The 25,689-nt window shown below is 39.4% G+C and overlaps 1 protein-coding gene across 1 annotated transcript; it reads right to left on the bottom strand.

Moving 5' to 3' along the window:
• Window positions 1-232: 232 nt before the first annotated feature.
• On the bottom strand, window positions 233-16,766 carry LOC116180288 (putative uncharacterized protein ENSP00000383309). The gene is made up of 3 exons (XM_031500198.1): window positions 16,525-16,766; window positions 8,711-8,958; window positions 233-1,673 (listed from the first exon to the last, which is right to left on the bottom strand). Exons 2-3 carry the CDS (start codon window positions 8,887-8,889, stop codon window positions 233-235), a joined length of 1,620 nt encoding a protein of 539 aa, XP_031356058.1. The 5' UTR covers window positions 8,890-8,958; window positions 16,525-16,766.
• Window positions 16,767-25,689: the final 8,923 nt, after the last annotated feature.

The raw sequence follows: 25,689 nt of genomic DNA, 5'->3' as shown, positions 1-25,689 counted from the left end.
TTTAATTATCGACCGCATGTGTGCGGGGTATTATCTCCAAACAAGCTTTTCTCTCAGGGATTTTGTTTTAATTGTTTCAGGTGTTTCTGAATAAATCAATCGATTAAATTCGACAGATTTCCTGTGGAAGTTCGTTTCAAAATGCTATAGAATCGATTCGACCACGGAACGAAATGGAAAAGGTCGATAAATCCGCCTGAACGGACAAGTTTAGTTTAATAAATAAGGAAACTTACCCTGGCCGCTCGCTGATCCCGTTCGTAGCGCTAACAGCGAGCCTCACGTTTCCGCTCTGCACCTCCGGATTCGAGGGCTTCTCCTTGACCATAATCCGTATGGGTTGCACGTCGGTTGCGACGACGGTCCTCGCCTCCCGAATCCTTTCGTTCGCGCTTTTCGGCAGCACGTCTAGCCCCACGACGCTGTGCCGCGGCGAGTGCGTTCTTCCGTTCGTGCCGCTCTTCGCGTTCACCTCCTCGACGTTGTTGTTCATCCCCAACGCGGGGGTCGCCTCGGTGGCCGGCGAATTTTCGGCCGACACGACGGTCGGCGGAATTCGGGATGACATGTTCGTGTCCTTCATCAGGGTCCTTGTGTCCAAGACGGTGTCGTTCATGCGATTGAGGGCGGTCGAAACGCTCGTCGCGCTCAAGGCTCGCACGTCGGGAAGATAGTCCTTGTCGTTGTCGCCCAGGTCGATTTTGAGAGGTTTCGTCGCAGTTGTGGTCGTGCTGGACACGACGGTCGAGGATGCTGTAAACGTATCCGCCGCCTTCTGGGGGCTGGACGCTTTGGACGATACGGCGTCGTTTTCAATATCGTCCAGCTCAATTCGGGAGGGCTCACTTTTTGCACTAACTTTCGTCCGGCCCTTTGCGGGACTGTTTGAGGCACTACTCGATTGCGTAACACTAACTTTGCTGTTTTTTCGTTCTAGTTTTGGCATAGGCACTTGTGGTTTGATAGGCACTTTCGGTTTAATCGAATTAAAACTATTCACTTTCGCTTTGACATTTTTGTAATTGTTCTTGTTAGGAATTTTGAGCGGACTTTGGTCTCTACTCGCGTTTCTCGAACTGGATTTGGAACCGGTTTCGCTGGTCGTTCCCGAGGCGCGAGAAGCGGGAGGCTGGCTTCTGCTTCGGGGTATCTTCGACGGAGAAGGTCTCAACCTTCCGGATTCTGGGGTTCGCTCCGGCGAGCTGCCGACGATCGGTGACAACTTCTGAAAGGCCGGGGGTTTCGCGTGTTTATTCGGAGCGTGCAGGGTCTTCTGGCTTAGCTGCTTCGGCGAGACGTTCGTCATGCTCTTGCTGTACTCTCGCGTGAGATTCGTTCTAGATCTGAGAGCTCTCGGCGGCAGTCCAGCAACCGGCTTCTCCAGATAAAGGTCCGCGTTGCTTCCACGGCGCGACAGCGTTGGTATTTTCGACCGTTGTTTGCCGCACGACGTCTCCTCCCTTTGCTGGTGGTGAAAGGAAGGCCCTCTGCTGTCATCGTGCCGAGGAGATGGTGCTGGCGACGCATGTCGTGAACCTATTGGATTAAAACCGCGACCACGGAAAGGACTGACTCTTCCCGTTGGAGAGGGGCTGCGCGATCCTGGATTGCTACACGATTCGGCTATGATGGAAAATGCCGCATTTCGATGGCGACGTGCTGTGGGCGTTAGCCTGAAAGAAAAGTTGGAAATTGTAGTCAGGAAATCTTTAGCACGAAGAATATAAAAAGCGGGAAAATGTATGCACGTGGAAATAGGCCGCTAAACAAATCGATTCCATTTGAAGTGTTTTACAACACGCATGCGATTATTAATTTTTTGTTCGGTCACGTCTTGTGTAAAGAAAAAATAATTAACGTACACGTGTTCCACTTCTTAGTGCTCAGGATAAATTATTTTTCCAAAGTCTTATAGGGCGATGCCGTTGCGTTACAGGCTGGTCAAGTGGGAGGAATATCGCTATTGTTTATTGTAAATCATACTACGGATTCCAACTATATGACACGGTAAGAAAGGATTTTTAAATAATCCTTAGGATTTGTATAAAAACAAAAGAATCTCATAACTCCCACAAAATATGTTCAGAATCCCTACAGTCTCTACAGGATCTCTACACAATTTATATATATAGTTCTACACAGTTCCTACTGAAACCCTGCAGAATCTCTACAGAATCCCTACAGAATATCTACAGAATCTCTACAGCATATCTACAGATTTCTACAGTCTCTACGGAATTTTTACAGAATCTCTACAGTATCTGTACAGACTCTACAGAATCTTTACAGAATGTACAGTATCTACAGAATCTCTACAGAATCTCTACAGAACCTCTACAGAATCTCTACAGAATCTCTACAGAATCTCTACAGAATCTCTACAGGATCTTTAAAGAATCTCTACAGAATCTCTAAAGAACCTACAGAATCTCTACAGAACCTCTACAGACTCCCTACAGAATCTCTATAGAGTCTCTCCAGAATCTCTACAAACCTCTACAGATTCTCTACCGAATTTTTACAGAATTCACAGAATTTCTATAGTCTCAACAATCTCATAATCTCCACAAAATTTGTACAGAATCCCTACAGTCTCTACAGGATCTCTACACAATTTCTAGACAATTTATATAAGAGTTCTACATAGTTCCTACTGAAACCCTGCATAATCTCTACAGAATCCCCTTTTACATACAACTGACATGAAGACATTCGTGTAAGGGGGGGGGGGTATTCCATACCTTCTACATACTTTGGTGATACTTTCACCCCCAGAACGTTCAGCCTTAAAGCCTATTTTCAAAAAATACGGTGTAAAGTACTAAACATTTTAGGAAAAAATGTAAAAACGGGGGAGGGGGGCCTGGGGTTATGGAATCCCCCTGGTCAAAGAAATGATAAGCCTCCATTTTCCTACATCTGACATAAAAACCTTCGTACATTGGCGAATACTCCCTACCTCCCGCACCCCCAGGTGATACTTTCACCCCCAGATCGTCCAGCCTCGAACCCCATTCAAAAAATTACGGAGTAAGTACTAAGGGTACCTTTGGGGAAGAATGTAGAACCGCGGAGTCTGGGGGTATGGACTGCCCATTTGGGCCTATGGAAAGCCTATTTTCAAAAAATACGGTTCAAGTGCTACGGGTACTAAAAATATTGGAGAAGAATGTAGAAACGTGGGTATACCCCAGGTCAGAGTGGTATTCCATACCCCCCAGACCCCCGATGAGACTTTCACCCTCCAGAACGTTTCGCACTAAGGCCTTTTTTCAAAGTATGTGGTCAGTGCTAAGGGCACAAACCATTTTGTGGATGAATGTAGAACCAGGGGCGGAATACCACCAAGAAAAAGAAACTCAATGTTCATTTCTCTATTTTGCGTATTGTGGATCCGGCTTTTTTGTTCTTAAAGACTGTTTTTCTACCTATTAGTGTTTTATTGCTCCTTAATGGACTCTGACAGGCCCTTCATACCATTTAAAGTAAAATTTAAGTAGCCCTTGACTTTAGGTCTCTAAGTGCGTTTCGGGGTCTTTTAAAATTTGTAAAGTATTTTATACTTCAACAGCTTCCAAAAACGTTAGAGCCTTTTATAATCTTTAAAATCTCCAAGCGCTTTCTAGAGGTATTTTTGAATGGCGCTTAGAGAGTTGAAAGGTTCTATAAAAGGCTTTGTGCTTTTTTATGTCGTTATCCGTCTTTAGAGGATTTTATAGTCCTTTAAGAGCCCGGTGGATATGAACACGGTCCACAGGAGGGTTTTCGAAAGTCATTCAGTAACTTTCAGAAAGATTTTGGGATTTTTTCACTTTTCAAGTTTTAAGATTCTGTAGAGATTCTGCAGAGATTCTGTAGAGATTCTGTAGAAATCTGTAGAAATCTGTAGATATGCTGTAGAGATTCTGTAGATATTCTGTAGGGATTCTATAGAGATTCTGTAGATATTCTGTAGGGATTCTGCAGAGAATCTGCAGGGTTTCAGTAGGAACTCTGTAGAACTATATATATATAGATTGTGTAGAAATTGTGCAGAGATCCTGTAGAGACTGTAGGGATTCTGTACAAATTTTGTGGAGATTATGAGATTGTTGAGACTATAGAAATTCTGTGAATTCTGTAAAAATTCGGTAGAGAATCTGTAGAGGTTTGTAGAGATTCTGTAGAGGTTTGTAGAGATTCTGTATAGATTCTGTAGAGATTCTGTAGAGATTCCGTAGACACTGTAGAAATCTGTAGATATGCTGCAGAGATTCTGTAGATATTCTGTAGAGATTCTGCAGGGTTTCAGTAGGAACTCTGTAGAACTATATATATATTGTCTAGAAATTGTGTAGAGATTCTGTAGAGGTACTGTAGGTATTTTATGTATATTGTGAGAGACTGTATAAAAACATTCTGTAGAAATTCTGTACAGATTCTTTAGATATTCTGTAGAGGTTCTGTAGAGGTTCTGTAGAGATTCTGCAGAGATTCCGTAGAGACTGTAGATATTTCTAGAGATACTGTAGGGATTCTGTAGAGATTATGCAGGGTCTCAGTAGGAACTATGTAGAACTCTTATATAAATTGTCTAGAAATTGTGTAGAGACTGTAGGGATTCTGTACAAATTTTGTGGAGATTATGAGATTGTTGAGACTATAGAAATTCTGTGAATTCTGTAAAAATTCGGTAGAGAATCTGTAGAGATTCTGGACCTGCGTTAATGTCGTTTTTTAATTCGCCCCTCCAGAATCTCTACAAACCTCTACAGATTCTCTACCGAATTTTTACAGAATTCATAGAATTTCTATAGTCTCAACAATCTCATAATCTCCACAAAATTTGTACAGAATCCCTACAGTCTCTACAGAATCTCTACACAATTTCTAGACAATTTATATAGGAGTTCTACATAGTTCCTACTGAAACCCTGCATAATCTCTAAAGAATCCCTACAGCATCTCTAGAAATGTGTACAGTCTCCACGGAATCTCTACAGAACCTCTACAGAATATCTAAAGAATCTGTACAGAATTTCTACAGAATGTTTTTATACAGTCTCTAATAATATACATAAAATATCTACAGTACCTCTACAGAATTTTTAAGTATGTCAGTGTGTAAGATCTCTAGAGAATTTTTACAGAATCGTATCTAAATATACACAATAATTTTTACAGAATCTTCCACGGTATATCAGATCTAACTTTCCACGGAGGAGACCCCAAAACAACCAACGTGTTCAAGTAACGCTAAAAGCATTAAATGCCTTGGTCTTGAAGGCCCTTAAAACTTTCTAAGGTTATTAAAGTCCGTAAAAGACTGATGAAGGTTTTTTTTTTAATGTCTGGAGAATTAACGAGACAAAGAAACCTTTAAAGGCTGTTATAAACGTCTAAAACGACTAGCATTTAAAAACCGAGCCCTTAAAACTTGAAAAGCGAAGAAAATCCCAAAATCTTTCTGAAAGTTACTGGAAGACTTTCGAAAACCCTCCTGGAGACCGTTTTAAAGACGAATAAGGACATATAAAAGCACTTAAAGCCTTTTATAGAACCTTTCAACTCTCTAACTGCCATTCAAAAACTACCAACACTTCTAGAAGGATCTTGGAGATTTTAAAGATTATAAAAGGCTCCAACGTTTTTGGAGGCTGTTGAAGTATAAAATACTTTACCAATTTTAAAAGACCCCGAAACGCACTTAGAGACCTCTAAAGCCCGTAAAAGGTCTCAAGGGCTATTTAAATTTTACGTTAAAGGGTATGAAAGGCCTGTCAGAGTCCATTAAGAAACAATTAAACATTCACAATACGCAAAATAGAGAAATGAAGATTGAGTTTCTTTTTCTTGGTGGTATTCCGCCCCCTCCGCCCACCCCCTGGTTCTACATTCATCCACAAAATGGTTTGTGCCCTTAGCACTGACCACATATTTTGAAAAAAGGCTTTAGTACGAAAGGTTCTGGGTCTCATCGGGGGTCTGGGAGGTATGGAATACCACTTTGACCTGGGGGATACCCACGTTTCTACATTCTTCTCCAAGATTTTTAGTACCCTTAGCACTTGAACCGTATTTTTTGAAAATAGGCTTTCCATAGGCTCAAATGGGCAGTCCATACCCCCAGGTTCCGCGGTTCTACATTCTTCCCCAAAAGTACTCTTAGTACTTACTCCGTAATTTTTTGAATGGGGTTCGAGGCTGAACGATGTGGGGGTGAAAGTATGGAGTATTCGTCAATGTACGAAGGTGTTTAAGTCAGTTGTAGGAAAATGGGGGTTGTCCCTTTCTCTTGCCCCCCCCCCCCCGCTAACCGGTACTACATTCTTCCCCAAAATGTTAATGTCCTTAGCACTTACACAATACTTTTCCAAAGGAGGGTGTAAGGTAGAACGTTCTGGGTGTGAAAGTCTCAATATCCCCAGTGCTCGAAGGTTTTTATGTCAGATGCAGGAAAATGGAGGCTTACCATTTCTTTAGCCAGGGGGATTCCATAACCCCAGACCCCCCCCCCCGTTTTTACACTTTTTCCTAAAATGTTGAGTACTTTACACCGTATTTTTTTGAAAATATGCTTTAAGGCTGAAAGTTCTGGGGGTGAAAGTATCACCGGAGGATGTAGAAGGCATGGAATACCCCCCCCCCTGCACGAAGGTCTTCATGTCAGTTGTAGGTAAAAGAAGACTTACCATATTTATTGTCCCCAGACCCACCGGTTCTGCATTCTTCCCTAAAATATTTAGTACTCCGCAATTTTTTGAAAATAGGCTTTGAGGCTGAACGTTTTGGGGGTGAAAGTATCACCGAGCGGTCTGGGGGGTATAGAATACCCCAGTGTACAAAGGTCTTTATGTCAGTTGTAGAAAAATGAAAACTTACAATTTCTCTTGCCTGGGGAGTACTTAAATATCCCCCAGACCCCTCGGTTCTACATTCTTCCCCAAAATGTTGAGTATTTTTTGAAAATAGGCTTAAAGGTTGAACGTTCTGGGGGCGGAAGTATCACCTCGAGGCTGGGGGTATAGAATTCATGGTAAACATTTTTCAAAACGAGAAATAATGTATTCCAGCCTTAGGGCTGAACGTTTTGAAAGTGAAAGTATCACCATGAGCCTGGGGGATATGGGGGGGAGTCTGTTCGTGAACACGAAATATTCGCTAACGGAAAATTAAGCGCGGAAATCCTTAAGGATGTTTAAAAATGTGTTTTGAAGGCCTTCTAACACTTTGGGAAGTTCATAGCGACTCTTAACACTAAAGCCTTTAGCTTCTTGATGACCTTTGGCTTTAAAATACCCTGAACGGCACCTAGACTCACAATACTCGCAATCATTCTTACTGTCAGGTCCAATTTTGGGTATTAAATATTCTGTTAAAGGCCCTTAAGAGCTCTCAAGAGCTTCTACTGGACCGTCAAAGGCTTTAAAAGCTGGACCGAAGACTTATGGAAACTTTTTAAGGCTATTGGAGACTATTTTCGTTTCTTAAATGCTACTAAAGGCCTTTAAAGATTCCTTGAGGCACCCATCAAGTTTTTTAGAATCCTTACCAGACCAAAAGGTTACCCCTATAGGCTCGTTAGAAGATTCTTACAAGCCCTTGAAGGTTTGACTCTAAAAATCCCCTTTGTTTATTATCTCTAAGTCAAGTTCTAAAGATACCTACATTAGAGACTGTTGTCAATTTCTCAAGAATCAGAAACAGAGTATCTCTTTCTTTTTCTTTTATTTTAAAGGTATCCCTAACCAGAGTTGGGCAGTATTCGATTTTGTAAATACTTTTTAGTATTCAAATCCTTTAAAGTATTCAAATACTTTGTAATTAAATACTTTTATGGAAGCAGTATTTGTATTTGTAACTCAAATACTTTCACAAATATTTAGTATTCGAATACTTCGCAAAGTATTTGAATACTTAACCTTCCTTTTTTACCAAAAATCGACTACACCAAAATTTCACGGGAAAACACTTTTTCTTATTAATTTTGGTGCGTAGAATCCAAAACAATTCGTACTTTTTCGATCAGACTTCTCAATCCAAAGTTTATAGACTAGAAACCAATTTCGAAAGAAAATTCAAAGGGCTGTAACTTTTGAACTAGTAGCCCAATCTTGGAACTGTTTGAAATTATGGATTCTACAGGCCACATTCTATAAGAAAAATTTTTTTCCGGGTCGATCTGAGAAAATTTTTTTTTCTGGGCAAAAAAAAGGCAGTGTATAACCTTCCTTTTTTCCAAAAATCGACTGCCCCAAAATTTCTCGGGAAAACACTTTTTCTTATTAATTTTGGTGCGTAGAATCCAAAACAATTCGTACTTCTTCGATCACTTCTTAATCAAAAGTTATAGACTAGAAACCAATTTCGAAAGAAAATTCAAAGGGCTGTAACTTTTGAACTAGTAGCCCAATCTCGGAACTGTTTGAAATTATGGATTCTACAGGCCACATTCTATAAGAAAATTTTTTTTCCGGATCGATCTGAGACAATTTTTTTTTCGGGGCCCAAAAAAAGGCAGTTATTACCTTCCCTCTTTACCAAAAATCGACTGCACCAAAATTTCTCGGGAAAACACTTTTTCTTATTAATTTTGATGCGTAGAATCCAAAACAATTCGTACTTTTTCGATCTGACTTCTCAATCAAAAGTTATAGACTAGAAACCAATTTCGAAAAAAAAATTGAAAGGGCTGTAACTTTTGAACTATCAAAGATTGGCCCTCACTTACCTATAATTATTGATTGCCGGAGGAGAATCCGGCGGCGCACCCTGCACATCGGGTGGCAATATCGTAAATGCACCCGGCGATAGGTACCTCAGTTGCAGTTCCGCCTCGAAGGTCCTTCCGGCCCGACGGGTTTGCTGCTGCTGCTGGCGCAGCTGACTGTCTTCATCCGAGGACCACATCTTCGAGCTTCATCATCCGCACCTCGACACACTCAGCACATCGACCGAACCATCACCATCGTCTACTGCCTGAAATGAAAATTATCGTTTGAATCTTTGATTAGTAAATAATTATTAACCGAAACTGAATTGCTTTTTGTGAAATCTAATGCATTCTTGAGTAAGCGGCGCGTGCTTTCACTGGTTCTGTGTAGAAATTGGAAATATATAAGAGTCATAAATATTAAAATTAGTTTACATTATAACTAGGGCGTAACGTGCAATTATTATTACAACGCGATGCGTTTTCAATTTTTACACGTTAGCATTCGTGTACTTAATTAGTGTTCACCATTCTTGGTTAACGGCTCTGATAGAAAAAGAGTTTGTGAAGAAGCACTACGCAGTCTCTGTCATCAGAACTAGCAAGACCCTTCCAAGGTGTTTCCACAGTACCTATATCTCCAAAATTTACTAGAAGCAGCATTGTCAAGTGCTGCAAAGGTATCTAGGATCTCAACATATTCTACAAAATTTCTACAAAATCTTTATGGAATCCATACGGAATCTGGAGAGAACCGATGCAGAGTTTCCACAACATATCTACAGAATACCTAAAGAATATCCACATATCTACGGAATATCTACGGAATATTTACGGAATATCTACGGAATATCTACGGAATATATACGGAATATCTACGGAATTTCTACGGAATATCTACGGAATATCTACGGAATATCTACGGAATATCTACGGAATATCTGTGGAATATCTACGGAATATCTACGGAATATCTACGGAATATCTACGGAATTACTAAGGAATTTCTACGGAAAATCTACGGAATATCTAAGAAATGTACGGAATATCTACGGAATACGTACCTACGGAATATCTACGGAACATCTACGAAATATCTACAAAGTATCTATAGAATATTTACAGAATACCTACATAATCTCAACATAATCTGCAGAATCCACCGACTCTCTGCAGTTTAAAGATACTATTAGATAATCCTCACGGAAACTTACAGGGTACCTACGGAATACGCAAAATAGATACAGAACTTGCTAAATCCTTACAGAATCTCCACAGGACCTACACAGGGTGTCCACAAAATATTTTAAAAATCTCTGCATGATCTGTAGAATTTACCAACTCTGCAGAATCAAAAGTGTTTCTATAAAACTGTGACGAAATCCTTACGCAATATAAGATCTTTACAGTGTCTCTACGAAGACTGCAGTAACTTTATGATTCTTACGGAATTTGTCAGTTTTTCGGAAACCATTCGAGAATTTCCACGAAATCCATAGGGAACCTCCAAAGGACCGATTGAGGGTTTTCAAAAAAGTATCTACAGAATACTACACAGAAATTGTATGTATATTCCGCAAATGCCGCAGATTTTATATTACTTAAAAGTATTAGTTCTACAGAGATTCTTTAGATTCTGTAGAGAATCAGTACAGATTGCGTACAGATTATATGTATATTCATTTATTTCATTTGAGTTTGTTATTTTAGTGTCTATTTTTCCATTTAGCATTGTTTTAATGATTTAATTTCTTGTTTACATTTTGTCATTCATCTAAATTTGTTTATTTAAATTATAAGATAAAAATTGTCTTAAAATTAAGGCACATCTGGCCGAGTGCATTTAAGTGCTATCTGGTCGTTTTGCGATAAGAAATGTTATCGGGCGTAATTTAATTACTTATCGCGGTAAAGGTAACGAAGATATAGGTGCACGATTCTTTTGAGCATTAATTTAGGCGTACGTGCGGAGACGCGACTCGAATTCCGTTTTGGTAACGTAAAAAAAATTAAACTGGTATTGATCAGAACAATATCATCTTATAACTATTTAAGGTATGCAGTTTTACATGCCGGAAACATGAATGGTTTTATTACTGGGTGCCAGGGTTTTTGTCCCGAAGAAGGTTTCTCTTCCACCCAACTGAATGATGCAGGCTATGTAAACATACTTAGTGATGACGTTATAATAATAAATCCTACCATACTATGAAACCCTTACGAAATGTAAAATCTCTACGGTCTCTAGGGACAAATTTCATGTTCAGAATCCTTAAATAATCTCATTTTCACATAATCGTTCTACAGTGTCTACGGAGCACAAATTCTCAAGAAAATCACTGCAATTTGCTTACGGAATTTCTAGACCATCTATGCACGATATCCACGGAATCTCTACATAATAAACAATACTGTATTTACTCATGTATTGTGCAGACTAAAAGTATTATATAAGCAAGCTTTATAATGGATAACTTAATTACATCGCCCAGATCTCCTTCGTCATCAATGTTAATTGATTTCTGCATAAATCTAAACGGTTTGGTAACGGTGTCGTTTTACAGTGCCGAATTTGACCCCCTTTTCAGAAAAAAAAACCCAATCACCGTAATCTGCAGTGCCATTTGCGCGTGCGGTCCCCTCTGCGCCATTAAACAAACTTTCACCCGCATTAATTTCGAACGAGGAAGACGTAATCGTGATGAAATCGAGCTAATTAGGAACGCTTCATTATAACAATTCGTAATTACAAACGTGTAAAATGTATTCGCGACAAAATGGTCGATTTTCTTTTCTACTCGGAGCTTTCTCTGGGCCCGACGAGATTAAAGCGGTGGCGTTCTGGCCAATTGTCTCGTACAGATTTTAGGCATTTGTGCTCGACACGTTTTTTTCAATTTGGATTAGTGGTATTAGGCGATGGTTCGGTGGCCTCTCTGGGAGGTATCGTCGGATGGTTGTTTAACTAATTCGCTTCCTTGGTTCCTTCCGTTTTGACTCAATTGTAGTAATTACGACAATATTAAGCTTGTAATGTTTATAGCCTCGTTTTCGTCCTTAGAACATCATAAGTAGTTTCTTAAACTGTCATCAGGTGAGGGTTTTCTCTTTTCATTGAAGCTTCGATCGGTGCTCTAGGTCTTTTGATCTCCTTTTATAAGAAAATTGTGAAAAGAATTCAATTAACATGCATTAATAGAGTGTATTGTTAGTACTGAATTGGCTATTAGGAGCACCTAATACGCAAAAGGCCTCCTTGAGTCGATGCTATCCTGATTACCTATTGTTGTGGGTGATTGAAAAGGAATTAGGGAAACAGGTACGATGTTCCACCTTTTACACCTTCTTGCGCTTATGTAACCCACATAACGAATTTTTAAAAGATAATTGGTATCGGTAGGAGAGCGACACGCAAAGTTCTGATAAAAACCGTTTTAAGAGGAGTTACTGGTATTTGAGGGCGTGTTTGCTTATCAATTATGTTCCATTTTACACTGTCTCTCTTTGTGACTCTGATACAACTACTAGCTATTTAAGTAAAAGTCTGGTGGGAGACAGAGATTCTTGTGAAATCCATAGAATGCCCCCCAGCGTTCAGAAGATCTTATGATATGTGTAAGGAAAGGAATATTGAACCTTTCTTCTTCCTGGGGGGTATTCCATACCCCCCAGACCCCCCGGTTTTACTCGCTTCCCCCACATATTTAGTACCTCTGGCACCTGTATCGTCATTTTTACAAAGTGGCCATCAAATGTAACACCAGACATCTGTGGGGATGGGGATGCTCCCCAGGAAACGAACATTGGGTTCTTTTTGAAAAGTATAACGGAGTCCCTAGGGCTGAATGTTTTAAGGGGGAATGCTGCACCGGGGGGTCTGGGGGGCATGGAATGCCCCCCAGCTTTCAGAAGATCTTATGATATGTGTAAGGAAAGGAATATTAAACCTTTCTTGTTCCTGGGGGGTATTCCATACCCCCCAGACCCTCCGGTTTTACACGCTTCCCCAACATATTTAGTACCTCTGGCACCTGTATCGTTATTTTTACAAAGTGGCCATCAAATGTAACACCAGACACCTGTGGGGGTGGGGTGCTCCCCAGGAAACGAACATTGGGTTCTTTTTGAAAACTATAACGGAATCCCTAGGGCTGAATGTTTTAAGGGGGAAATACTGCACCGGAGGGGGTGGGGGGCATAGCTTTCAGAAGATCTTATGATATGTGTAAGGAAAGGAATATTAAACCTTTCTTGTTCCTGGGGGGTATTCCATACCCCCAGACCCCCCCGGTTTTACACGCTTCCCCCACATATTTAGTACCTCTGGCACCTGTATCGTCATTTTTACAAAGTGGCCATCAAATGTAACACCAGACATCTGTGGGGATGGGGATGCTCCCCAGGAAACGAACATTGGGTTCTTTTTGAAAACTATAACGGGGTCCCTAGGGCTGAATGTTTTAAGGGGGGAATGCTGCACCGGGGGGTCAGCTTATGGAAGATCTTACGATATGTTTAAGGAAAGGAATATTAAACCTTTCTTGTTCCTGGGGGGTATTCCATACCCCCCAGACCCCCCGGTTTACACGCTTCCCCCACATATTTAGTACCTCTTGCATCTGTATCGTCATTTTTACAAAGTGGCCATCAAATGTAACACCAGACACCTGTGGGGTTGGGGTGCTCCCCAGGAAACGAACATTGGGTTCTTTTTGAAAAACTACATGGAATACCCCCAGCGTTCACGAAGATCATTAAATGATATGTGTAAAGGAAAGGAATATTAAACCTTTCTTGTTTCCTTGGGGGGTTAATTCCATACCCCCAAGACCCTCCGGTTTTTACAGGCGTTCCCAACATGTTAGTACCTTTGGCACCTGTATCGTAATTTTTTAAAAAAAGGCCATGAAATGTAACACCAAGACATCTCTGGGGTTGGGGATACTCCTCAGGAGACACGTACATGCGGTGTTCTTTTTGAAAACTGTAACAGAGTCCTTAGGGCTGAAAGTTTTAGGGGGGAATTGTTTGCAGCCGGGGGGTCTGGGGAGCAATGGGAATACCCCCCAGCGTTCAGAAGATCTTATGATATGTGTAAGGAAAGGAATATTAAACCTTTCTTGTTCCTGGGGGTTATTCCATACCCCCCAGACCCTCCGGTTTTACAGGCTTCCCCAACATGTTTTAGTACCTTTGGCACCTGTATCGTAATTTTTAAAAAAAGGCCATGAAATGTAACACCAGACATCTCTGGGGGTGGGGATACTCCTCAGGAGACGTACATGCGGTGTTCTTTTTGAAAACTGTAACAGAGTCCTTAGGGCTGAAAGTTTTAGGGGGGATTGTTGCACCGGGGGGTCTGGGGAGCATGGAATGCCCCCAGCGTTCAGAAGATCTTAGATATGTGTAAGGAAAGGAACATTAAATCTTTGTTCTTCCTGGGGGGTATTCCATACCCCCCAGACTCCCCGGTTTTACACGCTTCCCCAACATATTTAGTACCTTTGGCACCTGTATCGTAATTTTTAAAAAAAGGCCATGAAATGTAACACCAGACATCTCTGGGGGTGGGGATACTCCTCAGGAGACGTACATGCGGTGTTCTTTTTGAAAACTGTAACAGAGTCCTTAGGGCTGAAAGTTTTAGGGGGGATTGTTGCACCGGGGGGTCTGGGGAGCATGGAATGCCCCCCAGCGTTCAGAAGATCTTAGATATGTGTAAGGAAAGGAACATTAAATCTTTGTTCTTCCTGGGGGGTATTCCATACCCCCCAGACTCCCCGGTTTTACACGCTTCCCCAACATATTTAGTACCTTTGGCACCTGTATCGTAATTTTTAAAAAAAGGTCATGAAATGTAACACCAGACATCTGGGGGGGTGGGGATGCTCTCCAGGAAACGAACATTGGGTTCTTTTTGAAAACTATAACTGAGTCCCTAGGGCTGAATGTTTTAAGGGGGGAGTGCTGTACCGGGGGGTTTGGGGGGCATGGCCCCAGCATTAAGAAAATCTTATGATATGTGCAAGGAAAGGAAAATTAAACCTTTCTTGTTCCTGGGGGGTATTTCATACCCCCTAGACCCCCCGGTTTTACACGCTTCCCCCATATAATTTGTACCTTTGGCACCTGTATCGTAATTTTTAAAAAAAAGGCCATGAAATGTAACACCAGACATCTGTGGGGGTGGGGATGCTCCCCAGGAAACGAACATTGGGTTCTTTTTGAAAAACTATATCGGAGTCCCTAGGGCTGAATGTTTTAAGGGGGAACGCTGTACCGGGGGGTCTGGGGGGCATGGAATGCCCCCCAGCATTCAGAAAATCTTATGATATGTGTAAGGAAAGGAAAGTTATACCTTTTTTGTTCCTGGGGGGTATTTCATACCCCCCAAACCCCCCGGTTTTACACGCTTCCCCCACCTACCTTTGGCACCTGTATCGTAATTTTTAGAAAAGGGTCATCAAATGTAACACCAGACATCTGTGGAGGTGGGGATGCTGCTCAGGAAACGAACATGCAGTGTTCTTTTTGAAAACCACACCGGGGGGTCTGGGGGCATAGAATGCCCTCCAGTGTTCAGAAGATCTTATGATATGTGTAAGGAAAGGAATTTTTAACCTTTCTTTTTCCTGGGGGGTATTCCATAAAGCATCTCTTTCTTTCGGCGTATGTGTCTTACTGAATTTACTTTTCTCAATTAAGTGCTGTGTGTTTCATCGAACCCAAAGTGCGACTCAGCTTAGAGTTTTCATGATAATTTTCTTTCTGGTGATACCTAAATTATATTCGGTGTTATCCAAGTTTTTCCTAAATTAATAAAATTAGGTCTTTATCGAGATTGTTTTTTAATTGTAGCTGAGGTCGGACGTGACTTAAACAATGTACCTATAAATAATCGAGAGCCAGCTGGATTGGTCTTTTGTGGGTGGCTTAGTGACCGTTTACCATCGCACACAGCATCCGTATCTACACGTGTCATCCCTTACGAATCGACAATTAAATTCATACACGTGAATTTTATTTTTCTTAACAAAATTGCCCTCTATTCTTTAGTGGATGTAGTGGGGACAAACAAATCCAAATTAGGGTGTTCTGGTACGAATTATCTTCACACAGCGTACGGGTACACATCAAGTTTTTTAAGGGATGATGTGTGCAGCAAATTTAATATCAATCGCAACATTTGATGTAATTAGTGTCCAAATACCCCTAAATAGAATTTCTAATTATATGCATATTTATTGCTGTATCGTTACTGCAAAGAAATATGCAGTTTTTGGTAACTTCACACAGCTCTCTTCGGAGGAGGATTTAGTTTTGGGAATATCAAATACCAAGAGATGACATTCCCGATTTGGATCCCACACGAGGGAAGTGTATAAATAGGAAACGCTTCTTTTTGACTTTTTTTCTTTTTCAAACGAAATTTCTTTTCACGTACCTACACCATCAGTGATTAATTGAACTAATTGCGATAATACAAGTAACAGTAAATGAAAACATTCATGCTCCAAATGGAAAATGCGCTCATAAGCATGACTACCCCTTTCGATTCAATCTATAGGTACGTGGAAATGCATTTCTTTTTTAAAAGTTTCGAAAATAGCTCGACTATTTTTACAAGGCGGGCATCGGGCCGGATACAGTTCTCATCAGATTCCGACGAAATTTGAAATTCTTCTTCTCCTGTACAGAAAACACGCGCGCCTTTCGGCTTCGATTATTACACCGAACAAGACATATGCTAATCTTTTTCGCATTGATTTTTTTTAATTTATGCAATTGTATAATTCGAAAGGTAGAGTCCACTACCCAGGCGTTTTACTTACCCGAAACGCAGAAAATCAACCCATCAAAACCGCCGAAACGAAAACAAAACATTGCATCGCCAAAATTTTAATCACATGTTGCACTGCTATTTAATTAAAGGAGCGTAATGAACGGCGGGCACACTTCCATTCAACTAAGCTAATTAAGACGCGACATTTCTAAAAAAAAAATAGGAAGAAAATTACGTTTAGCGTCGGGTGGATAGGAACTGTTTAAATACATTCGTATCAGAGCGCAGGTGGCAAACTGCGCGCCACACGATGCTGCCGCCTTTTTTCCTTCCACGTTCCTTTAGCCCACTTTTAGGTTTCATACACACTAATGATATACCACCCTCCCATCATTTACGTCAGATTGTACTTTAGTCGAGCTTTGCGAAGAGATTTTTTCGAATGCGTCACGCACGGTCAGTCTTTATGTAAACCGAAATCGAACAGATTTGACCATGTTTATTTTTACTTTGGGGGTCGCAGGTCGATTCGAGACTTTGAAATTCCGAGAGGTCACTCCCGATTTTTTGAAGCAAGACCAATGCCGATCGTTTTGAGTTTACCATGAATGAAGCGGTAAAAACTGTAACCATTTGAGCTACGACACCTAATTCCGTGATTGTCTTCGACAATCAACTGCAGGCTCGAAACCCCGAAACCAGGGGCGGGCTACCTATCTCGCCGGAGCGGGATTACGCTAATCAAAGCTCTTCAGTATCTTGTTTTTTGTTAAATTTGCCTACAAGACCATGTAATTTTCCATCTTATTTTTAACAAAAAGACTCTATTGCACCAAAGATGATCCTGTGTATTTCACCCTTTCTTAGAATCTTGGTACCTGCTTACTTGACCCATAATTCCCAAAACTGTTACCTCTTGAAGTCTACATGCTACTTTTTGTGATGTTATAATTTTATGTTACGCATTCACATCATTACAAACTTACTACACAATTTAATATAAATTTGACGGCTGGTTTTTTTATCGGTAAGTTCTTTTTTCCCCAGCCTATTTCTATTCTTATTCGGTGAACTACCATTTTCAAAGTTTATTTTTCCAATGTAATTTATTTCGACTTAAATTTCCGTGCTTTTACAATCAATAATAATAACAATCATTATTAAACAAACTTTTAACAATTTCCCTACCTTCCTTTTTTACCAAAAATCGACTGCTCCAAAATTTCTCGGAAAACACTTTTCTCACTAATTTTCGTGCGTAGAATCCAAAACGATTCGTACTTTTTCGATCAGGCCCCCCCAATCAAAAGTTATGGACTAATCAATTTCGACACAACGTTCAAAGGGCTGTAACTTATGATCTAGTAGTCCAATCTTGGAACTGTTTGAAATTGTGGATTCTACGGGCCAGACTCTATAAGAAAATGTTTTTTCCCGGTCGATCTCAGACAATTTTTTTTTGGCCTCAAAAAAGGCAGTGTATTACCTTCCTTTTTTACCAAAAATCGACTGCTCCAAAATTTCTCGGGAAAACACTTTTTCTCACTAATTTTGGTGCGTAGAATCCAAAACGATTCGTACTTTTTCGATCAGGCCCCTCAATCAAAAGTTATGGACTAATTACAAATTTCGACAAAAAGTTCAAAGGGCTGTAACTTTTGATCTAGTAGTCCAATCTTGGAACTGTTTGAAATTATGGATTCTACGGGCCAAACTCTATAAGAAAATGTTTTTTCCCGGTCGATCTCAGACAATTTTTTTCCGGCCTCAAAAAAAGGCAGTGTATTACCTTCCTTTTTTACCAAAAATCGACTGCTCCAAAATTTCTCGGGAAAACACTTTTTCTCACTAATTTTGGTGCGTAGAATCCAAAACGATTCGTACTTTTTCGATCAGGCCCCTCAATCAAAAGTTATGGACTAATTACAAATTTCGACAAAAAGTTCAAAGGGCTGTAACTTTTGATCTAGTAGTCCAATCTTGGAACTGTTTGAAATTATGGATTCTACGGGCCAAACTCTATAAGAAAATGTTTTTTCCCGGTCGATCTCAGACAATTTTTTTTCCGGCCTCAAAAAAAGGCAGTGTATTACCTTCCTTTTTACCAAAAATCGACTGCTCCAAAATTTCTCGGGAAAACACTTTTTCTCACTAATTTTGGTGCGTAGAATCCAAAACGATTCGTACTTTTTCGATCAGGCCCCCCATTCAAAAGTTATGGACTAAATACAAATTTCGACAATATATATATAGCGTATTTTTAGGAGTCACCGTTGGGTCTTAGAGGCTTTGCCTTTCAAAGCCTTTAACCCTCCTTAAGGGTGGTTAAACTTAAAAGCGACTTTGAAAAGTACTTGAGCGCTTTTAAAGATCTTAAAAGGCTTTTCACGATTTTAAGGAGTCATGAGAGTCGTTATGGGTGGATTAGAATCAGGTTTCAGTAAGTGTTTTCTTATCAATCAATCAATCAAAGGTTACTTTAAAGACCCGGTCCTTAAATGTTTTATAAGGTCTACAAGTTTCTTGAAATTTTTTGATCCTTTGGACGCTACTGTAAAAGACCTTTAAAAAACCCATTAAACTTCTATAAAGCCTTTAAAGATATTTGAATTCATTTTAAATGCCTTTATGTACTACAAAAACTAATTAAAGGCTATTACGGGATAGAAGGTCTTTAAAACTGACACAGGAGGAGCTTAAGGGACTCCTCGTATATCTTGAAGCCTAACAAACACTAACAATCCTTAGATTTACATCTATCACCAAGTATCAAATACTTTCAGGGCTCTTAGGGTATTTTAAAGGATCTTTAAACCCTCTAAAGGCCTTTGGAATGCTCTTACCAAATAATAGGGCGTTTTCAAAATTTTTGGATACTCTCAATAGAAAAAAAAATGCTTTAAAGGCTTGGTCCTTTTGGATGATTTTAAGGGATCATTGGGATTCTACACGTTTAGCTAAGGGAGATTTGATGACCATGTTCCAAAAGCAACTGTCATGATTGTTTTCGAGAAAAATCAAGTGATACCTTTTGTGTGCTGGTGGTAGGGGGTGGGGTTATTGCCCTCGGTGGGACGCTCTCCCCCCAAAAAGTTTACGAAAATGAATATGTTTATGATTTTTGTGGAAATTGTCAAAATCTTTATTTAGTCCATAACTTTTGATTGAGAGGTCTGATCAAAAAAGTACAAATTGATTTGGATTCTACGCACCCAAATTAATAAGAAAAAGTGTTTTCCCGAGAAATTTTGGTGTAGTCGATTGTTGGTAAAAAAGGAAGGTTATACACTGCCTTTTTTTTGAGCCCCGAAAAAAAAATTGTCTCAGATCGATCCGGAAAAAAAATGTTCTTATAGAATGTGGCCTGTAGAATCCATAATTTCAAACAGTTCCAAGATTGGGCTACTAGTTCAAAAGTTACAGCCCTTTGAATTTTTTTCGAAATTGGTTTCTAGTCTATAACTTTTGATTGAGAAGTCTGATCGAAAAAGTACGAATTGTTTTGGATTCTACGCCCCAAAATTAATAAAAAAAAGTGTTTTCCCGAGAAATTTTGGTGTAGTCGATTTTTGGTAAAAAAGGAAGGTTATACACTGCCTTTTTTGAGCCCCGAAAAAAAATTGTCTCAGATCGACCCGGAAAAAAAATTTTCTTATAGAATGTGGCCTGTAGATTCCATAATTTCAAACAGTTCCAAGATTGGGCTACTAGTTCAAAAGTTACAGCCCTTTGAATTTTTTTTCGAAATTGGTTTCTAGTCTATAACTCTTGATTGAGAAGTCTGATCGAAAAAGTACAAATTGATTTGGATTCTACGCACCAAAATTAATAAGAAAAAGTGTTTCTCCGAGAAATTTTGGAGTAGTCGATATGTACCACCGGGGGGTTTGGAGGGTATGGAATACCCCCCAGGGGTAAGGTAGATTTGATGACCTTATCCCAGTAGCAACTGTCATGGTAATTTTTGGGGAAACTTAATCAATTCCTTCTGTGTGCTGGGAGGCTTCCTACTGTTCCTGGTTTTCTCATGGTTTCCTCTATTCTTCGGTACTGTTCGATCGTTTCCTTTTCAAGAAGCAGGTAAGTCATTAGGTCAAATGTGTCGGTTTGAAAAAAGTGACCTCGTGGCCAAAATTCTTAAGCTGAACAACAAAGCGTAATCGCCGAAACTGTTAGATCTTTATACGCAACAAAAGTCCCAAACGCACCACCTGTAAATCAATATAGCGTACAACGTCCTAATTACAATATTGCATAATGCCATGCAGCAGATGTATGGTCGAGGAATAATTACTGCCGTTCCGGTTCCGGCAAAAGGAAGCACACTTTATACTCATGAAGACGGTCGTTGCCCTCCACATGATCTATAAGCACCTGACTTGCAAAATTCTTTGTTGTCAAACACTACGCCACTACGATTTGCATTTTAAAAGGCGCCCCGTGACCTAATTAGATCCCTTTTACGCTTTTCGAAAAATTAATTCGCATAATGCATTATTGACAAGATCATTTCGTCTTATGATAAATGGATCGGAATCATGGCAAGGTTATTATTATTAAATTGATTTTATTACAAAAAGTACAAGGTGTAGAATTTAATAGCCATCATTCATGACGCACCTTCCACTAATGTGTTAACCGCAGTGGAAAGTTGGCAATTTTACATGCATTAAGTAACTTAAAACCAACCCTTATGTTTATTAGTCATCTTATGTACAAAAAAAACGCACGCTAGAGTTTCATCAGGGTGAAAATTGCGCCTTTTCTTTTTCCTTTACAAATTTTCAGGCATTAGATCCATACACCATCCAGGTCTTGAGTGCATTACATCATTTTCATTAGTTTTTCGTTTTTCCTGCGAATTTTGCTCTCGCATAGCCCACAGATGCACTCTGTACGTACCATGGACATAATGAATGTTTGTGAACTGACGTACAGTGTACCTTTTATGGACGCACATTGTACCTAACATGTACTTATGTATAGTATTTAATTACGCACATTGTTGATATTATTATATACATTTTACGTACATAAGAAGTACATAGTAGTGAAAAAGTAACTCCCGGAGAATACTCGCTTATTTGGATCTTACCCTTTCGAAGAAAGATTCGCGTTCAGAAGAATTCGATCCAGTTTGGAAAAATCAGGCATGTACTCACTTCCAGATCTACCCCCGGGGAAAAATTCGCCACTGTCAAATACTCACATACTAACAAAGTACTTTTCCGAACAAAAACCTCCAAAGCAACCAGATCCAGAAGAACTGCTCTTGGAATGATTGATCCAACTCCAGAGGTTCTTTCCCTTTTCGCCTCCGATATTTTCTGCTCCGGGAAAAATTCGTAACTACTCAATTAAATCGCATACCAATGAGATTACGTTTTGCTTTAATACTTCAATTCAATCATATGTCAGTTTGGCATCATTGCGGTCAGGAACAAGGATAGCGTTATTTATTTATCTTTATTTTTTTGAGTGGGCGGGGTTTCAGCGAAGGCTGCCCTATCTTGGTACATGCTTACCTGGCCCATAATTCCCAAAACTTGTTTTTAACCCATGATACCTCCTGAAATCTACAGGCTACCTTTTTTTGAAGTTATAATTTTATATTATACGCATTCATATCATTACAAACAATTAATATTACTACACAATTTAATATTAATTTGACGGCTGGTTTTTTTATTGGTAAGTTCTTTTTTTCCCCAGCCTATTTCTATTTTTATTCGGTGAACTACCATTTTCAAAGATTATTTTTGCAATGTAATTTATTGTTGACTTAAATTTCAGAGCTTTTTACAATCATAATAACCACGATAATTTTACTAGTCAGCAAACATTTGAGAGGTTCCACACTGTATATACAACTTAAACGACGATACATACATTTTTGAGAGTTGGCAACCATGCAATTTGTAGGTGGGGAAAAAGCTGCCGCGCCACCTAGAAAGCACGAACGGGAGTTACGTTTGGCATCACGGCCTTCTTTTTTTTTAAGGTCTTATTCTGTGTTTGGCATCTTGTCTTGAATGGCAGTCGTGAACGCGTCGTTCCATAAATGTTTGTTGTTATTTTGTGTTATTTAATACAGGCAGTAATTTTTGCATTTCTATATATCGTATTTGTTGTTTTGTATGCCGCATTTTATATTTTTTGTGTGTTTCAATCTTTGTTTTTGAAATTCAGTGGCGTACCTAGGTATTTTTCGAAGCGGTGCCGGATCAGGTTTTGGGCCTTATTAGTTACCATTGAGCTCTAAGTAATAAAACACTGTACATTTTTGAGAGAAACTTTACACGAAATTTTAAAAGCACTGCACTACTTAAATTTTAAAATAATGCTTTGAATAACGAAGTCTTTCACTCAACGAAGAATAGAAATACATTTATTTATCATGTTTTCAATTCTCGCGTCAAATTTAGCTATGACATAGGGTACAAGTCGTAGAAATGATTGCGTCTTAGAATAAGGGTGCAAATGCTGGTCACACTAATACAGACTATTGTATAGATCACAAATAGTATTATTATTATTAGTTTAAAATTTGCAGCCTTTTCCTACCGCTGTAACTTTGTTCTACAAGGGCCATTCAGAAAGTAACAGACATTTTGAAATAAAAAATTAAGAAAGTGTAAGAAACAACTGTTATTATATACACTCTTAGGCTGTTTTTCAACATAGTCGCCATTCATATTGAGGTACTTAACATAGCGTGGTACAAGTGTTTTGATTCAAACTTTGTATACATCCGCCGACTGTGGGGGCGTCAGAAGTGGGTACCGACAAAAGGGAATATGGTAGCCCCCGACAAGATTTTATTGATTGTGGAGTCAAAACTGGCTAATAAAAGTACTGATCTGCCACACAAAAATGCCTTGGATCTCACACGGTGACTGATAATTTTTTTAATTTTTTAATAATGTTCCGTTCATCCTAAAGAAGCGTAAATTTAGTTTTCATTATATTTCAGCGCACCCTGTAGTCGACTTTAGCAAACTATTAGAATTTAACTGCTGTTCTTGTCTTTTATGACTGACCTATACGGTACACCACGTACTGCCCATCCCGACTTAGTGCCCTTTGTACTTTAGCGTCTCTGGCGTGCCCTCCCGCCTTTAGAGCGCGGTGCCGCGACACCTTTGGCACCTACCTAGTTACGCCACTGTTGAAATTTACTTTCTTTAACCGCAATGCAGAATCACATATTTGATACCGTTATGCTATTGTTTGTAATTGTTTACATTTTTGGTGTAATGTTTGCTTAATTTATGTCTATTAATGTTGATTACTTGGTCTTGTCCCTGAAGTTACATTCATATAAGTTTATGGTTTATTTTATTATGTGAAAATTACTGATTCGTTTGATGTATGTACTGACTTGTTGTTTGTTACTAACAATTTTCTCCGTGAGTGAAGCAGTCACGGGGGTGGTAAAAACTGTAGTCAACAGGGGCGGACTGGCACGGGGGGGGGGCGGGTGGCGATTGCCACCTGGCCTGTAGATCATAATGTCCCGTTGGAAATTTATAAGTATGTGCTGTATTTAGTTTCTTGCACTATTAATAAATTATTAACACGTTTCTCTAATTGGGGTTGATATTAGGTTGTTAAAAAAATCTGTTTTAATTGAAGTGTTTTACAATGAATTTATCATTTTTTGTCGTAGCATGAAAGTGCTGAAATACAATGATAGGCGACGCACCTCGTGTGGATTGTATATTTTGTTACTTTTAATTATCAGCTGCAATTTAAAAAAAAACTGTATGGTAATTGATTTTCGAGAAAGGAGTACTTTAAAATGTTTTTGTGGTGCACCTCAGAGCTACCCCCCCGGCACCTTCATTACTACACTAATACTTTAATGGCTTAATGGCCCTTAAGTACCCAGTCCGCCCCTGTGTATAACCTTCCTTTTTTACCAAAATTCGACTACACCAAAATTTCTCGGGAAAACACTTTTTCTTATTAATTTGGGTGCGTAGAATCCAAATCAATTCGTACTTTTTCGATCAGACCTCTCAATCAAAAGTTATAGACTAGAAACCAATTTCGAAAAAAAATTCAAAGGGCTGTAACTTTTGAACTAGTAGCCCAATTTTGGAACTGTTTAAAATTATGGATTCTACAGACCACATTCTATAAGAAAATTTTTTTTCCGGATCGATCTGAGCCAATTTTCTTTTCGGGGCCCAAAAAAAGGCAGTTTATTACCTACCTTTTTTAGCAAAAATCGACTGCATCAAAATTTCTCGGGAAAACACTTTTTCTTATTAATTTGGGTGCGTAGAATCCAAATAAATTCGTACTTTTTCGATCAGACTTCTCAATCAAAAGTTATAGACTAGAAACCAATTTCGAAAAAAAATTCAAAGGGCTGTAACTTTTGAACTAGTAGCCCAATCTTGGAACTTTTTGAAATTATGGATTCCACAGGCCACATTCTACAAGAAAATTATTTTTCCGGGTCGATCTGAGACAATTTTTTTTTCGGGGCTCAAAAAAAGGCAGTGTATAACCTTCCTTTTTTACCAAAAATCGACTACAACAAAATTTCTCGGGAAAACACTTTTTCTTATTAATTTGGGTGCGTAGAATCCAAATCAATTCGTACTTTTTCGATCAGACTTCTCAATCAAAAGTTATAGACTAGAAACCAATTCCGCCCCTGGTAGTCAAATTTGTGTTACGACACCTAATTCCGTGATTGTCTTCGACATCCAACTGTAGGTTCGAAACCCCGAAACCAGGGGCGGACTACCCATCTTGCAGGAGCGGGATTGCGCTAATCAAATCTCTTCAGTTTAGAATCTTGTGCGATAAATGAGTGGCGTAGTCAAATTTGTCTACAAGGCCATGTAATTCTCCATCTTGCTTTCAACAAAAGGACTTTATTGCACCAAAGACGAGTCACATCCTGTGGATTTCACTCTTTCTCAGAATCTTGGTACCTGCTCCTACCTGACCCATTGTCCCCAAAAACTTGCTTTTAACCTTGAGTGTAACTCACATTGTGTATATGCATTTACTATCTTTGTTAACTACTGCTTAAACGTTTACAAAATATGTTGTTAATTAACTTTTGGACTGTTTTAATCAAACTGCAAGGTTTTTTTTCGTTGCACTCTTTTTACCCTTATCAGTGACTTTTGCGAGAGTACGACACCTTTTGGCTTTGCTTACTTTGTTTATATTAATGTACATCAGCTAAATT

Source organism: Photinus pyralis, unplaced genomic scaffold, assembly GCF_008802855.1.
Source record: "Photinus pyralis isolate 1611_PpyrPB1 unplaced genomic scaffold, Ppyr1.3 Ppyr1.4_LG9, whole genome shotgun sequence".
NCBI classification, from domain to species: domain Eukaryota; kingdom Metazoa; phylum Arthropoda; class Insecta; order Coleoptera; family Lampyridae; genus Photinus; species Photinus pyralis.
This window is presented reverse-complemented; position numbering and strand designations above follow the sequence as displayed.

What these genes read in the sequence shown, in the direction of transcription:
- LOC116180288 (XM_031500198.1), bottom strand. Translation starts at nt 8,889, where the DNA reads ATGTGGTCCTCGGATGAAGACAGTCAGCTGCGCCAGCAGCAGCAGCAA. An exon ending in CCGGCAATCAATAATTATAG is followed by an intron (nt 1,674 to 8,710) that starts GTAAGTGAGGGC and finishes CTTTTCTTTCAG; the next exon opens with GCTAACGCCCACAGCACGTC.